This window comes from Entelurus aequoreus, linkage group LG05 (assembly GCF_033978785.1).
Source record: "Entelurus aequoreus isolate RoL-2023_Sb linkage group LG05, RoL_Eaeq_v1.1, whole genome shotgun sequence".
Classification (NCBI taxonomy): Eukaryota; Metazoa; Chordata; class Actinopteri; order Syngnathiformes; family Syngnathidae; genus Entelurus; species Entelurus aequoreus.
The window spans coordinates 22,293,740-22,312,261 of record NC_084735.1 but is presented as its reverse complement, the minus strand read 5'-3'; the positions used below and the strand labels follow the sequence as shown (position 1 = coordinate 22,312,261).

Here is an 18,522-nt window from a genome sequence, read left to right as displayed (position 1 = left end):
TGAACGTGTGAGCGATACGTTTGCTCCTGAGCTCCACGCTCGGCGAGGGAGCTTCTCGGTTGCAACAAGTTGGACACTAGACGGGTCTGATGTTGGACTGTGAGCAGTGTGTCCGCAGTGCAGGACATCTGGCCCTAAGTGGCCACCTGCAGCCTCCTCGGGCTCCTATCACACACCTTCATGACATCACACTCGAGCAGAGTTTCAAAATGTATCGCGCTCCATTTCAGTGAGGCCCGGCGTCTCCCGCGGGCGCCGCCCTCCCTTGCTGACATTTTCCGGGGGCGATAAGAAGAGCGGAGGTTATTAAAGTGGGTCGGGACTCAGCCGGGGGTTCTTATCGAGAGCCGCTTCAAGATTGTTTCCTGACCAAACTCTCCTCCTGCAACGGTTGCCATGGCGAACCACTGTGTGCCTCTTTTGGAGGGCTCGTTCTCATGATGTCCTCCTCTGTGGTCTTCAGGTGTGGGCGCTCAGAAGGTACGCGTGGAGGAGGAGCTGGAGGCGTACCCCAACGAGTCCGTTGACCTGCGCTGCCAGTTCATCGACGGCGGAGGCCGAACCAAACTGACTCAGGTGAGCATGACTGTGTTCGAAGGTGATGCTCTTCAAGCTTCTCAGGTGGAATTCTTTCCCATTCTTGCTTGATGTACAGCTTAAGTTGTTCAACAGTCCGGGGGTCTCCGTTGTGGTATTTTAGGCTTCATAATGCGCCACACATTTTCAATGGGAGACAGGTCTGGACTACAGGCAGGCCAGTCTAGTACCCACACTCTTTTACTATGAAGCCACGCTGTTGTAACACGTGGCTTGGCATTGTCTTGCTGAAATAAGCAGGGGCGTCCATGGTAACGTTTCTTGGATGGCAACATATGTTGCTCCAAAACCTGTACGTACCTTTCAGTATTAATGGCGCCTTCACAGATGTGTAAGTTACCCATGTCTTGGGCACTAATACACCCCCATACCATCACAGATGCTGGCTTTTCAACTTTGCGCCTATAACAATCCGGATGGTTCTTTTCCTCTTTGATCCGGCGGACACGACATCCACAGTTTCCAAAAATAATTTGAAATGTGGACTCGTCAGACCACAGAACACTTTTCCACTTTGCATCAGTCCATCTTAGATGAGCTCAGGCCCAGCGAAGCCGGCTGCGTTTCTGGGTGTTGTTGATAAATGGCTTTCGCTTTGCATGGTGGAGTTTTAACTTGCACTTACAGATGTAGCGACCAACTGTAGTTACTGGCAGTGGTTTTCTGAAGTGTTCCTGAGCCCATGTGGTGATATCAATCAATCAATCAATCAATCAATGTTTATTTATATAGCCCTAAATCACAAGTGTCTCAAAGGGCTGCACAAGCCACAACGACATCCTCGGTACAGAGCCCACACACGGGCAAGGAAAAACTCACCCCAGTGGGACGTCGGTGAATGACTATGAGAAACCTTGGAGAGGACCGCATATGTGGGTAATCCCCCCCCCTCTAGGGGAGACCGAAAGCAATGGATGTCGAGTGGGTCTGACATAATATTGTGAAAGTCCAGTCCACAGTGGATCCAACACATCAGCGAGAGTCCAGTCCACAGCGGGGCCAGCAGGAAACCATCCCGAGCGGAGACGGGTCAGCAGCGCAGAGATGTCCCCAACCGATGCACAGGCTAGTGGTCCACCCGGGGTCCCGACTCTGGACAGCCAGCACTTCATCCATGGCCACCGGACCTATGCAACTCCCCCTCGCAAGGGACAGGGGAGAAGAGGAGAGAAGAAAAGAAACGGCAGATCAACTGGTCTAAAAAAGGGGGGTCTATGTAAAGGCTAGATTATACAAATGAGTTTTAAGATGGTACTTAAATGCTTCTACTGAGGTAGCATCTCTAACTGTTACCGGGAGGGCATTCCAGAGTACTGGAGCCCGAATAGAAAACGCTCTATAGCCCGCAGACTTTTTTTTGGCTCTGGGAATCACTAATAAGCCGGAGTTCTTTGAACGCAGATTTCACACTGATGTGTGGAAAGGCCATGTGGCACAGTGGTGAACATGCCCTTTCCCAACTACTTTGGCACGTGTTGCAGCCATGAAATTCTAAGTTAATTATTATTTGCAAAAAAAAAAATAAAGTTTACGAGTTTGAACATCAAATATCTTGTCTTTGTAGCATATTCAACTGAATATGGGTTGAAAATGATTTGCAAATCATTGTATTCCGTTTATATTTAAATCCAACACAATTTCCCAACTCATATGGAAACGGGGTTTGTAAGTTACCAATGTCTTGGGCACTAATACACCCCCATACCATCACAGATGCTGGCTTTTCAACTTTGCGCCTATAACAATCCAGATGTTCTTTTCCTCTTTGGTCCGGAGGACACGACGTCCACAGTTTCCAAAAATAATTTGAAATTTGAACTCGTCAGACCACAGCAACACTCTTCCACTTTACATCAGTCCATCTTAGATGAGCTCGGGCCCAGCGAAGCCGGCGGCGTTTCTGGGTGTTGTTGATAAATGGCTTTCGCTTTGCATGGTGGAGTTTTAACTTGCACTTACAGATGTAGCGACCAACTGTAGTTACTGACAGTGGGTTTCTGAAGTGTTACTGAGCCCATGTGGTGATATCCCTTACACACTGATGTCGCTTGTTGATGCAGTACCGCCTGAGGGATCAAAGTTCCGTAATATCATCGCTTACGTGCAGTGATTTCTCCAGATTCTCTGAACCTTTTGATGATATTACGGAGCGTAGATGGTGAAATCCCTAAATTCCTTGCAATAGCTGGTTGAGAAATGTTGTTCTTAAACTGTTCAACAATTTGCCCAGGCATTTGTTTCCAAAGTGGTGACATTTGCACCATCCTTGTTTGTGAATTTCATGGAAGCTGCTTTTATACCCAATCATGGCATCCACCTGTTCCCAATTAGCCTGTTCACCTTGTGGGATGTTCCAAATAAGTGTTGGCTGAGCATTCCTCAACTTTCTCAGTCTTTTTTGCCACTTGTGCCAGCTTTTTTGAGACATGTTGCAGGCATCAAATTCCAAATGAGCTAATATTTGCAAAAAAAAACAAAGTTTTCCAGATCGAACATTAAATATCTTGTCTTTGCAGTCTTTTCAATTGAATATAAGTTGAAAAAGATTTTCAAATCATTGTATTTTGGTTTTATTTATGATTTACACAACGTGCCAACTTCACTGCTTTTGGGTTTTGTACTTATATGCTGAAAAGGTAGCTAATAGTTTTCGATACATAGTGCTGGAGTCGCAAGTGTCATGTCCTCACAATGTGATCAAATTGGTGTGGTATTTTATTGTTGTTATTTGCAACACTTTACTTCAAAAGGAATGATGTAATGGGTATTTTGTCTGAACCTCTAAAACAGGCGTCGCCAACAGCTTTTCTTCTGGGAGCGGAATAAAATTGGCCGTGAGCGACTTATTTTTGTAGCGTTTACTTTCTTATCTTATTTCAACCCAAACAGGGAGTGAGCTTGTTTTTGCCAGAACATTAAAAGAATTTTGGTGTCCACAACTCACATTTTAATTAAACATCTTGTTTATCTGCAACTTATTTCAGCATGCATTTATTTCGAGTTCAGTTTTTTTTTCAATCACTATCTGAGCTATGTTGACAAAAAGAAAAGTTTTATTTGACTGGCAACATTTGACTACAAGGCACACTTAAAATCCTTTTTTTCCCGTCAAAACTCGACAGTACGCCTTGTAACACGGAATAATTCTGGTTTTGCTTCCCGACCTCGAAGCTATTTTATTTGGTATAATGGTGAAATGATAAGTGTGACCAGTAGATGGCAGTCAAACATAAGAGATACGTGCAGACTGCAATATGACTCAGGTAAACAACACCAACATTTTATATGTTCCGTTGAAAATATAGAACATTGCACACGCCGCTCAAAATGTTTTAGTACGACTTTGGTAAACTATGAAGCAGATAGATGATTGCTTTGTAGATGTCGGGAACAAGGTTTGTTGTCGTGATCCCAATATGCATACGACAGCGGGTAAAACGGTATCTAATGCTTAAACCAAAAATAAACACAAGGGGAATGCCACTAAGAAAAGGCATTAAAGCCAAGGGAAGGCTATGCAAAACGAAACTACAACTGAACTGGCTGCAAAGTAAACAAACACAGAATGCTGGACGACAGCAAAGACTTACTGTGGAGCAAAGACGGCATCCACAAAGTACATCCATGCATGACAAGACTAGAATAGCAACAACTTAAATCGTCTTGATTGCTAAAACAAAGCAGGTGCGAGGAATATCGCTCAAAGGAAGGCATGAAACTGCTACAGGAAAATACCAACAAAACAGGAAAAGCCACCAAAATAGGAGTGCAAGACAAGAACTAAAACACTACACACAAAACAACTCAATAAGTCAGGGGGTGATGTGACAGGTGGTGACAGTACACCGACTTTGAGACAAGAGCTATAGTCGCGCATGCTTGGTTATGGTTTAAAGCAGGGGTGTCCAAACTTTTTCCACTGAGGGCCGCACATTGAAAAATCAAAGCTAGCAGGGGCCATTTTGATATTTTTTTATTTTAAAAACCAATACAATATATGTATAAAAAATATACAATTAGGCTTCCACTCAGGCTTGATCCCGGGGACCCCAAAGCGTTTTGGTCCAAAAAATATAAAAAATGTGTCATTATTCAGTATTATCATTTGTGTTGTTATTCAAGTTTTTAAATCTCTAGATCAACATTAGGTCTATCTGTCAATATAAAAAATTTTAAAGATTGAAATTGTATGCTCTTTTTGTCAAAGAAAACCCTATTTTTTAATGAAAAAAAACCACAAAATATGCAATATTTTCACCCAATAAAATTTTTAAGTGGGATATTTGAGATTTAAAAAGGTCAATAACTCATAACACCATTAATTTTAATTCATTATTATTTTTTGAGCAATGACACTTAAAAACTAATCACACTAAAATTGTAGGGGATCCAAAAGGGTCCTACTCATTAAAGTGTTAAAAAATAAATTTTAATTTTTTTTTTTTTTACTGTTTACTTTTGACACAATAATCTCGAGATCAACTTCAGATCTATCTGTCAATTATAAGTTTTATTGTTGTTTATGTTTTTTGTTTGTTCGTTTTAGGCCCTTCTTTAAAAAAAAAAAGATCGTTTTTTTACATGGCAAACACAAAATATGCAACATTTTCCCCCAAAAAATATCTCAAAATATTTCATGTGACGTAATCATAATGTCATAATGACATTGATTTTGATTCATTATTATTTGTTAAAGAAAGAAACAGCCTACATGGCAGCTTTGTGTGATTAGAGTAAACATTGCTACATTTTCTTGTTACACTTCACCTGTTTGCTCTTTAAATACTACTTTTAGTGTTTTTTATTTTTTTATTTTGGGGCCGTTAAAAAAAGACCTGCGGGCCGCACTTTGGACACCCCTGGTTTAAAGTCACATGCAACACTTGCGAGAACGCCTTTTTACTGTCAATATGACTGAGTCACTGAATACAACTGAGTTTAACTTTTGTATGTTTTCTGCTGGTGGTGTGCCTGCGGATTTTTTCAGTGGAAAAAAAATGTGACTTGGCTTAAAAAAAGGTTTAAAGACACTGCCCTAGCGAACAGACACCACCCGTTCAAACGTAGTCCACACCAGTGTTTTTCAACCACTGTGCGAGTCTAGTGTGCCGTGGGAGATGATCTAATTTCACCTATTTGGGTTAAAAATATTTTTTGCAAGCCAGTAGAAGTGGACTTGAAGAGGGTGTGGCATGGATGATTGTTTGGCGTCCAATAAAAGACTTGATGGAGGATTCTTCAAAAGCAAGGCTTCAGTCAGCAGATGTTAAAGCAGCATAAATCTACTGGAGAAGTAGTATGCATATATCTATAAAAAATGTTTTTTTTTAAAAAGAAGGGTTTTTAAGCCTTTTTTAAAAGCATCCACAGTCTGTGGTGCCCTCAGGTGGTCAGGGAGAGCATTCCGGAGACTGGTAAATAATAGGAGCGCAAGACAAGAACTAAAACACTACACACAGGAAAACACCTAAAAACTCCAAATAAGTCACGGCGGGATGTGACAGGTGGTGACAGTACACCTACTTTGAGACAAGAGCTATAGTCATGCATGGTTGGTTACGGTTTGAATTCATATCCAGCAATTGCGACAACGACTTTTTTTTTACTGTCAACCGAGTTTCGTTTTTTAACGATTTCTGCTGGTGGTGTGCCTCCGGATTTTTTCAACGCAAAAAATGTGCCTTGGCTCAAAAAAGGTTGAAAAACACTGCCCTAGCGAACAGACACCACCCATTCAAACGTAGTCTAGACCAGTGTTTTTCAACCACTGTGCGAGACACAGTCTGGTGTGCCGTGGGAGATGATCTAATTTCACCTATTTGGGTTAAAAAAAATTTTTGCAAACCAGTAATTATAGTCTGCAAATGATGTGTTGTTGTTGAGTGTCGGTGCTGTCTAGAGCTCGGCGGAGTAACCGTGTAATACTCTTCCATAACAGTAGGTGGCAGCCAATAGCTAATAGCTTTGTAGATGTCGGAAACAGCAGGAGGCAGAGTGCAGGTAAAAAGATGTCTAATGCCCCTAAGAAAAGGCATTGAAGCTTACGGAAGGCTATGCAGAACGAAACTAAAACTGAACTGGCTACAAAGTAAACAAAAACAGAATGCTGGACGACAGCAAAGACTTACTGTGGAGCAAAGATGGCGTCCACAATGTACATCCGTACATGACATGGCAATCAACACAAACATAATAATAATAATAATAATGATAGATTTTATTTGTAAAAAGCACTTTACATTGAGCAAACAACCTCAAAGTGCTACAGTGTATTAAAATAATAATAATAATAATAATTAAAAAAAGATAAATAAATAAATTAATTAATTTACAAATAACTAAAATAAAAAGTTAAACAAAAAACTAGAACAGCCTAATAGCTAGAAGTAGTATGCATATATCTATAAAAAGGCTTTTTTTTAAAAGAAGGGTTTTTAAGCCTTTTTTAAAAGCATCCACAGTCTGTGGTGCCCTCAGGTGGTCAGGGAGAGCATTCCAGAGACTGGGAAAAAATAGGAGCGCAAGACAAGAACTAAAACACTACACACAGGAAAACACCTAAAAACTCCAAATAAGTCACGGCGGGATGTTACAGGTGGTGACAGTACACTTACTTTGAGACAAGAGCTATAGTCATGCATGGTTGGTTACGGTTTGAATTCATATCCAACAATTGCGACAACGACTTTTTTTTTACTGTCAACCGAGTTTCGTTTTTTAACGATTTCTGCTGGTGGTGTGCCTCCGGATTTTTTCAACGCAAAAAATGTGCCTTGGCTCAAAAAAGGTTGAAAAACACTGCCCTAGCGAACAGACACTACCCATTCAAACGTAGTCTAGACCAGTGTTTTTCAACCACTGTGCGAGACACAGTCTGGTGTGCCGTGGGAGATGATCTAATTTCACCTATTTGGGTTAAAAATATTTTTTGCAAACCAGTAATTATAGTCTGCAAATGATGTGTTGTTGTTGAGTGTCGGTGCTGTCTAGAGCTCGGCGGAGTAACCGTGTAATACTCTTCCATATCAGTAGGTGGCAGCCAATAGCTAATAGCTTTGTAGATGTCGGAAACAGCAGGAGGCAGAGTGCAGGTAAAAAGATGTCTAATGCCCCTAAGAAAAGGCATTGAAGCTTAGAGAAGGCTATGCAGAACGAAACTAAAACTGAACTGACTACAAAGTAAACAAAAACAGAATGCTGGACGACAGCAAAGACTTACTGTGGAGCAAAGATGGCGTCCACAATGTACATCCGTACATGACATGGCAATCAACACAAAAATAATAATAATAATAATAATGATAGATTTTATTTGTAAAAAGCACTTTACATTGAGCAAACAACCTCAAAGTGCTACAGTGTATTAAAATAATAATAATAATATTTAAAAAAAAAAGATAAATAAATTAATTAATTAATTTACAAATAACTAAAATAAAAAGTTAAACAAAAAACTAGAACAGCCTAATAGCTAGAAGTAGTATGCATATATCTATAAAAAGGTTTTTTTTTTAAAAAAAGAAGGGTTTTTAAGCCTTTTTTAAAAGCATCCACAGTCTGTGGTGCCCTCAGGTGGTCAGGGAGAGCATTCCAGAGACTGGGAAAAAATAGGAGCGCAAGACAAGAACTAAAACACTACACACAGGAAAACACCTAAAAACTCCAAATAAGTCACGGCGGGATGTGACAGGTGGTGACAGTACACCTACTTTGAGACAAGAGCTATAGTCATGCATGGTTGGTTACGGTTTGAATTCATATCCAGCACTTGCGACAACGACTTTTTTTTACTGTCAACCGAGTTTCGTTTTTTAACGATTTCTGCTGGTGGTGTACGCAAAAAATGTGCCTTGGCTCAAAAAAGGTTGAAAAACACTGGTCTACACGGAGGTTAACAGAGTCCGTGTGCGCGAACGTAAACAAAGTCCACGTGACTAGATTTGAACATATCTTTGCAGAGAATAACAACTGAGGTGTGTGGACAGGTGAAGCACGACGTCGCAGCTTTGAAACAATCCATCCGACGAGTTCGCGCGCGTTCGTCCACGTGAACAGAGTCGCCGCAAGTGCAGAGGGTGTCCGCCAGCGTGCAGAGTGTCATTATTTTTTTTTTTAGGCGCCAGGATTTCTGCACCTTTTCATCATCTTTCCACAGCATGCTTGTTGGCAAACAGGTTTCCTGGTGTTTGTTGGCGGACTACACCCAAAGTTGAGTGAATGAGGACATCCGCAGGCTAAGACACTCTGATGTTGAGCACGAGGCGAACAAGCTGGCGGGGAGAAATGAACACTTGGCTGAGCTCACTCTGGTCGTGGCGTGACTCGCGATCAATATTCAATTTGTCCGCCTACAAAAAGCTGAAATAATTTGCGTTGTGGCCTTCCTCCGCCCGTCGCCGCGTGGCAGCGTTTAGTCACAGGTAATTGCTAAAACGTCTATTGATGAACCTGTGCTGCTAACTGCGGACGGAAAAGGGAATCGATGCCATCAAGCGGCGCTCGCGTTTCCTGCCACTGTCAACGTGGCCCGAAAGTTCAGAAAAATGCCGTCTTAAAAAAAGGAGACACATAATTGAAAGCCTTTTACGTTGCTTTTTTTTTTTTTGGGGACGCTGACATTTTGTCACTGGAGTGAGATTATTTATATTATTCACATGTGAGTAATTCTGTATAATAGACTATATATTATTCACATGTGAATAATGCTGTATAATAGACTGTATTTATATTATTTGCATGTGACTAATGCTGTATAATAGACTATTTATATTATTCACATGTGACTAATGCTGTATAATAAACTGTATTTATAATATTCACATGTGAATAATGCTGTATAATAAACTGTATTTATATTATTCACATGTGAATAATGCTGTATAATAGACTGTATTTATATTATTCACATGTGAATAATGCTGTATAATAGACTGTATTTATATTATTCACATGTGACTAATGCTGTATAATAGACTGTATTTATATTATTTGCATGTGACTAATGCTGTATAATAGACTATTTATATTATTCACATGTGACTAATGCTGTATAATAAACTGTATTTATAATATTCACATGTGAATAATGCTGTATAATAAACTGTATTTATATTATTCACATGTGAATAATGCTGTATAATAAACTGTATTTATATTATTCACATGTGAATAATGCTGTATAATAGACTGTATTTATATTATTCACATGTGACTAATGCTGTATAATAGACTGTATTTATGTTATTCACATGTGAATAATGCTGTATAATAGACTGTATTTATATTATTCGCATGTGACTAATGCTGTATAATAGACTGTATTTATATTATTCACATGTGACTAATGCTGTATAATAAACTTTATTTATATTATTCACATGTGAATAATGCTGTATAATAGACTGTATTTATATTATTCACATGTGAATAATGCTGTATAATAGACTGTATTTATATTATTCACATGTGAATAATGCTGTATAATAGACTGTATTTATATTATTCACATGTGACTAATGCTGTATAATAGACTGTATATTATTCCACATGTGAATAATGTTGTATAATAGACTGTATTTATATTATTCACATGTGAATAATGCTGTATAATAAACTGTATTTATATTATTCACATGTGAATAATGCTGTATAATAGACTGTATTTATATTATTCACATGTGAATAATGCTGTATAATAGACTGTATTTATATTATTCACATGTGACTAATGCTGTATAATAGACTGTATTTATATTATTTGCATGTGACTAATGCTGTATAATAGACTATTTATATTATTCACATGTGACTAATGCTGTATAATAAACTGTATTTATAATATTCACATGTGAATAATGCTGTATAATAAACTGTATTTATATTATTCACATGTGAATAATGCTGTATAATAAACTGTATTTATATTATTCACATGTGAATAATGCTGTATAATAGACTGTATTTATATTATTCACATGTGACTAATGCTGTATAATAGACTGTATTTATGTTATTCACATGTGAATAATGCTGTATAATAGACTGTATTTATATTATTCGCATGTGACTAATGCTGTATAATAGACTGTATTTATATTATTCACATGTGACTAATGCTGTATAATAAACTTTATTTATATTATTCACATGTGAATAATGCTGTATAATAGACTGTATTTATATTATTCACATGTGAATAATGCTGTATAATAGACTGTATTTATATTATTCACATGTGAATAATGCTGTATAATAGACTGTATTTATATTATTCACATGTGACTAATGCTGTATAATAGACTGTATATTATTCCACATGTGAATAATGTTGTATAATAGACTGTATTTATATTATTCACATGTGAATAATGCTGTATAATAAACTGTATTTATAATATTCACATGTGTATAATGCTGTATAATAAACTGTATTTATATTATTCACATGTGAATAATGCTGTATAATAGACTGTATTTATATTATTCACATGTGAATGATGCTGTATAATAGACTGTATTTATATTATTCACATGTGACTGATGCTGTATAATAGACTGTATTTATATTATTCACATGTGACTAATGCTGTATAATAGACTGTATTTATATTATTCACATGTGACTAATGCAGTATAATAAACTGTATTTATAATATTCAAATGTGAATAATGCTGTATAATAGACTATTTATATTATTCACATGTGACTGATGCTGTATAATAGACTGTATTTATATTATTTACATGTGAATAATGCTGTATAATAAACTGTATTTATATTATTCACATGTGACTAATGCTGTATAATAGACTGTATTTATATTATTCGCATGTGAATAATGCTGTATAATAGACTGTATTTATATTATTCACATGTGAATAATGCTGTATAATACATCGTATTTATATTATTCACATGTGAATAATGCTGTATAATAGACTGTATTTATATTATTCACATGTGAATAATGCTGTATAATAGACTGTATGACACAATGCTGTATAATAGACTGTATTTATATTATTCACATGTGAATCATGCTGTATAATAGACTGTATTTATATTATTCACATGTGAATAATGCTGTATAATAGACTGTATTTATATTATTCACATGTGAATAATGCTGTATAATAGACTGTATTTACATTATTCACATGTGAATAATGCTGTATAATAGACTGTATTTATATTATTCACATGTGAATAATGCTGTGTAATAGACTGTATTTATATTATTCACATGTGAATAATGCTGTATGATAGACTGTATTTATATTATTCACATGTGAATAATACTGTATAATAGACTGTATTTATCGTATTCACATGTGACTAATGCTGTATAATAGACTGTATTTATATTATTCACATGTGACTAATGCTGTATAATAGACTGTATTTATATTATTTGCATGTGACTAATGCTGTATAATAGACTATTTATATTATTCACATGTGACTAATGCTGTATAATAAACTGTATTTATAATATTCACATGTGAATAATGCTGTATAATAAACTGTATTTATATTATTCACATGTGAATAATGCTGTATAATAAACTGTATTTATATTATTCACATGTGAATAATGCTGTATAATAGACTGTATTTATATTATTCACATGTGACTAATGCTGTATAATAGACTGTATTTATGTTATTCACATGTGAATAATGCTGTATAATAGACTGTATTTATATTATTCGCATGTGACTAATGCTGTATAATAGACTGTATTTATATTATTCACATGTGACTAATGCTGTATAATAAACTTTATTTATATTATTCACATGTGAATAATGCTGTATAATAGACTGTATTTATATTATTCACATGTGAATAATGCTGTATAATAGACTGTATTTATATTATTCACATGTGAATAATGCTGTATAATAGACTGTATTTATATTATTCACATGTGACTAATGCTGTATAATAGACTGTATATTATTCCACATGTGAATAATGTTGTATAATAGACTGTATTTATATTATTCACATGTGAATAATGCTGTATAATAAACTGTATTTATAATATTCACATGTGAATAATGCTGTATAATAAACTGTATTTATATTATTCACATGTGAATAATGCTGTATAATAGACTGTATTTATATTATTCACATGTGAATGATGCTGTATAATAGACTGTATTTATATTATTCACATGTGACTGATGCTGTATAATAGACTGTATTTATATTATTCACATGTGACTAATGCTGTATAATAGACTGTATTTATATTATTCACATGTGACTAATGCAGTATAATAAACTGTATTTCTAATATTCAAATGTGAATAATGCTGTATAATAGACTATTTATATTATTCACATGTGACTGATGCTGTATAATAGACTGTATTTATATTATTTACATGTGAATAATGCTGTATAATAAACTGTATTTATATTATTCACATGTGACTAATGCTGTATAATAGACTGTATTTATATTATTCGCATGTGAATAATGCTGTATAATAGACTGTATTTATATTATTCACATGTGAATAATGCTGTATAATACATCGTATTTATATTATTCACATGTGAATAATGCTGTATAATAGACTGTATTTATATTATTCACATGTGAATAATTCTGTATAATAGACTGTATTTATATTATTCACATGTGAATCATATTGCATAATAGACTGTATTTACATTATTCACATGTGAATCATGCTGTATAATAGACTGTATTTATATTATTCACATGTGAATAATGCTGTATAATAGACTGTATGACACAATGCTGTATAATAGACTGTATTTATATTATTCACATGTGAATCATGCTGTATAATAGACTGTATTTATATTATTCACATGTGAATAATGCTGTATAATAGACTGTATTTATATTATTCACATGTGAATAATGCTGTATAATAGACTGTATTTACATTATTCACATGTGAATAATGCTGTATAATAGACTGTATTTATATTATTCACATGTGAATAATGCTGTGTAATAGACTGTATTTATATTATTCACATGTGAATAATGCTGTATGATAGACTGTATTTATATTATTCACATGTGAATAATACTGTATAATAGACTGTATTTATCGTATTCACATGTGACTAATGCTGTATAATAGACTGTATTTATATTATTCACATGTGACTAATGCTGTATAATAGACTGTATTTATCTTATTCACATGTGACTAATGCTGTATAATAGACTGTATTTATATTATTCACATGTGAATAATGCTGTATGATAGACTGTATTTATATTATTCACATGTGAATAATGCTGTATAATAGACTGTATTTATATTATTCACATGTGAATAATGCTGTAAAATAGACTGTATATATATTATTCTCATGTGAATAATGCTGTATAATAGACTGTATTTATTTTATTCACATGTAAATAATGCTGTATAATAGACTTTATTTATATTATTCACATGTGAATAATGCTGTATAATAGACTGTATTGATATTACTCACATGTAAAAAAACAAAACCTAAGTGTTTATTGTTTATTGGGAGCGAACTAACTAAAGTACTTTCTATTCTATTCTATTCTATTACTGAGAGTGTCAATGGAGGGATAATAAGAATAGCATATCTAAGTAGAGCCTTTTAATGTTCAACATGAGAGCAAATTACAGTACGGGCTCATTAAAGGAAGTCATTTAATACAGGCTGGACACACAGGAAAAATGTGGGTATTATACAATAAAAATAATGGGTTTTTTTTACTATTTGTAATTTGATATACAGTAACTACAGTCAAACATGTCCACAGCGGCCACAAAAATGTAGTGTTATAAATCGTGTCTTTTTTTTTTTTTACTCCATATAGCGGCCACTAATTTCAAATTCTGCTGCAATTATACAAAACCCCAAAACCAGTGACGTTGGCATGTTGTGTAAATGGTAAATAAAAACAGAATACAATGATTTGCAAATCCTTTTCAACTTATATTCAATTGAATAGACTGCAAAGACAAGATACTTAACGTTCGAACTGGAAAACTTTATTTTTTGCAAATATTAGCTCATTTGGAATTTGATGCCTGCAACATGTTTCAAAAAAGCTGGCACAAGTGGCAAAAAAGACTGAGACAGTTGAGGAATGCTCATCAAACACTTATTTGGAACATCCCACAGGTGAACGGGCTAATTGGGAACAGGTGGGTGCCATGATTGGATATAAAAGCAGCTTCCATGAAATGCTCAGTCATTCACAAACAAGGATGGGGAAAGAGTCACCACTTTGTGAACGAATGAGTGACTGAGAAAATTGTCAAACAGTTTAAGAACAACATTTCTCAACGAGCTTTTGCAAGGAATTTAGGGATTTCACCATCTACGGTCCGTAATATCATCAAAAGGTTCGGAGAATCTGGAGAATTCACTGCACGTAAGCGATGATATTACGGACCTTCGATCCCTCAGGCGGTACTGCATCAAAAAGTGAAATCAGTGTGTAAAGGATATCGCCACATCAGTAACTACAGTTTGTTGTTACATCTGTAAGTGCAAGTTAAAACTCTATTTTGCAAAGAGAAACCCATTTATCAACAACACCCAGAAACGCTGCCAGCTTTACTGGGCCCGAGCTCATCTAAGATGGACTTTTGCATAATGTAAAAGTGTTCTGTGGTCTGACGAGTCCGCATTTTAAATTGTTTTTGGAAAGTGTGGATGTCGTGTCCTCCGGACCAAAGAGGAAAAGAACCATCCGGATTGTTTTAGGCGCAAAGTTGAAAAGCCAGCATCTGTGGTCAATCAATCAATCAATGTTTATTTATATAGCCCTAAATCACAAGTGTCTCAAAGGGCTGTACAAGCCACAACGACATCCTCGGTACAGAGCCCACATACGGGCAAGGAAAAACTCACCCCAGTGGGACGTCGGTGAATGACTATGAGAAACCTTGGAGAGGACCGCATATGTGGGTAACCCCCCCCCCCCCCCCCCCCCCCCTCTAGGGGAGACCGAAAGCAACGGATGTCGAGTGGGTCTGACATAATATTGTGAAAGTCCAGTCCACAGTGGATCCAACACATCAGCGGGAGTCCAGTCCACAGCGGGGCCAACAGGAAACCATCCCGAGCGGAGACGGGTCAGCAGCGCAGAGATGTCCCCAACCGATGCACAGGCTAGTGGTCCACCCGGGGTCCCGACTCTGGACAGCCAGCACTTCATCCATGGCCACCGGACCTATGCAACTCCCCCTCGCAAGGGACAGGGGAGAAGAGGAGAGGAGAAAAGAAACGGCAGATCAACTGGTCTAAAAAAAGGGGGGTCTATTTAAAGGCTAGATTATACAAATGAGTTTTAAGATGGGACTTAAATGCTTCTACTGAGGTAGCATCTCTAACTGTTACCGGGAGGGCATTCCATAGTACTGGAGCCCGAATAGAAAACGCTCTATAGCCCGCAGACTTTTTTTTGGCTCTGGGAATCACTAATAAGCCGGAGTTCTTTGAACGCAGATTTCTTGTCGGGACATATGGTACAATACAATCGGCGAGATAGGCTGGAGCTAAACCGTGTAGTATTTTATACGTAAGTAGTAAAACCTTAAAGTCGCATCTTAAGTGCACAGGAAGCCAGTGCAGGTGAGCCAGTATAGGCGTAATATGATCAAACTTTCTTGTTTTTGTCAAAAGTCTAGCAGCCGCATTTTGTACCAACTGTAATCTTTTAATGCTAGACATAGGGAGACCCGAAAATAATACGTTACAGTAATCGAGACGAGACGTAACGAACGCATGAATAATGATCTCAGCGTCGCTAGTGGACAAAATGGAACGAATTTTAGCGATATTACGGAGATGAAAGAAGGCCGTTTTAGTAACACTCTTAATGTGTGACTCAAACGAGAGAGTTGGGTCGAAGATAATACCCAGATTCTTTACAGAGTCGCCTTGTGTAATTGTTTGGTTGTCAAATGTTTAGGTGGTATTATTAAATAGATGTCGGTGTCTAGCAGGACCGATAATCAGCATTTCCGTTTTCTTAGCGTTGAGTTGCAAAAAGTTAGCGGACATCCATTGTTTAATTTCATTAAGACACGCCTCCAGCTGACTACAATCCGGCGTGTTGGTCAGCTTTAGGGGCATGTAGAGTTGGGTGTCATCAGCATAACAGTGAAAGCTAACACCGTACTTGCGTATGATGTCACCCAGCGGCAGCATGTAAATACTAAAGAGTGCAGGGCCAAGAACCGAACCCTGGGGAACTCCGCACGTTACCTTGACATAGTCCGAGGTCACATTGTTATGGGAGACGCACTGCATCCTGTCAGTAAGATAAGAGTTAAACCAAGACAAGGCTAAGTCTGACATACCAATACGCGTTTTGATACGCTCTAATAAAATATTATGATCGACGGTATCGAAAGCGGCGCTAAGATCAAGAAGCAGCAACATAGATGACGCATCAGAATCCATCGTTAGCAATAGATCATTAGTCATTTTTGCGAGGGCTGTCTCCGTAGAGGGATTTGCCCTGAAACCGGATTGAAAAGGTTCACAGAGATTGTTAGTCACTAAGTGTTCATTTAGCTGCTGTGCAACAATTTTTTCGAGAATTTTGGAAATAAACGGAAGGTGGGAGACCGGTCGGTAGTTTACCATGAGGTCAGGATCGAGGTTAGGTCTTTTGAGCAGAGGATGAATAACCGCTTTTTTGAATGCTAGGGGAACAGTGCCGGAGGAAAGTGATAAGTTTATAATATTTAACACTGATGGACCTAATAATACAAACAGTTCCTTGATAAGTTTCCCAGGAAGTGGGTCAAGTAAACATGTTGTTTGTTTTATCCCACTTACACGCTGTAATAATTCCTCTAATGTTATTTCATCAAAAATAGAGAGACTATTTTGGAGGGCAGTGTCCGTCGTATATACAGTCGTATTTGTGTTAATAGAACCCAGTTGTAGCTGAGATGCGTTGTCTTTAATCTCTTTTCTAATGAGTTCAATTTTCTTATTAAAGAAATTCATAAAATCATCTGCCGAGTGGGTGGAGCTACTGGGAGAAGTCCCTTGTTGGGTTAGCGATGCTACTGTACTAAACAGAAATTTAGGATCGTTTTTGTTGAGGCGGATGAGATTTGAGTAGTATTTAGCTTTAGCTAAGGTAAGCATGCGTTTATAAGTTATTAAACTATCACTCCATGCTTGATGGAAAACCTCAAGTTTAGTCGCACGCCATTTGCGTTCCAGTTTTCTACATGATCATTTATGAGCTCTAATTTCTTCTGTAAACCATGGGGTGCGCCTTTTAGGGGCCCTTTTTTGCTTTAGCGGTGCTATACTATCAATAATTTCGCGCAAGGCATCGTCAAAGTTGTTAGTGAGGTTATCAATAGAGCCGACATAATTTGGGAATGGTGCCATTACCGAAGGCAGTAGGTCAGCAAGAGTCGTCGTTGTGGCAGCATTAATGTTGCGGCCGCTATAGCAGTTATTATTATTATTAGCTTGTTGACAATGAGTCAAAACTTCAAATTTTATAAGGTAATGATCGGACATTACTTTAGTATATGGAAGTATCATAACTTTGGAGGTGGTGACACCCCTGACAAGCACTAGATCTATTGTATTACCGTTGCGATGCGTGGGTTCATGTATTATTTGTGTAAGACCACAGCTATCAATTATGGTTTGGAGCGCCACGCACTGAGGGTCCGATGGGGTATTCATATGGATATTAAAGTCCTCCATTATGATTATATTGTCGGCGTGCGTCACTAGATCAGCAACGAACTCTGAGAATTCACTGATAAAGTCCGAATAGGGCCCAGGGGGGCGGTAGATAACAGCCAGGTCGAGAGGTAATGGTGATGGTATGGGGGTGTATTAGTGCCCAAGACATGGGTAACTTACACATCTGTGAAGGCACCATTAATGCTGA

General features: G+C 37.0%; 1 protein-coding gene across 1 annotated transcript in view; it reads left to right on the top strand.

Moving 5' to 3' along the window:
- Nucleotides 1–18,522, top strand: part of pvrl2l (PVR cell adhesion molecule related 2 like) — a 582,677-nt gene that overhangs the window by 229,769 nt on the left and 334,386 nt on the right. Inside the window, exon 2 of the mRNA XM_062047402.1 lies at nt 464–576. Coding sequence (XP_061903386.1) covers nt 464–576 — 113 coding nt within the window. The remainder of the gene's footprint in view (nt 1–463; nt 577–18,522) is intronic.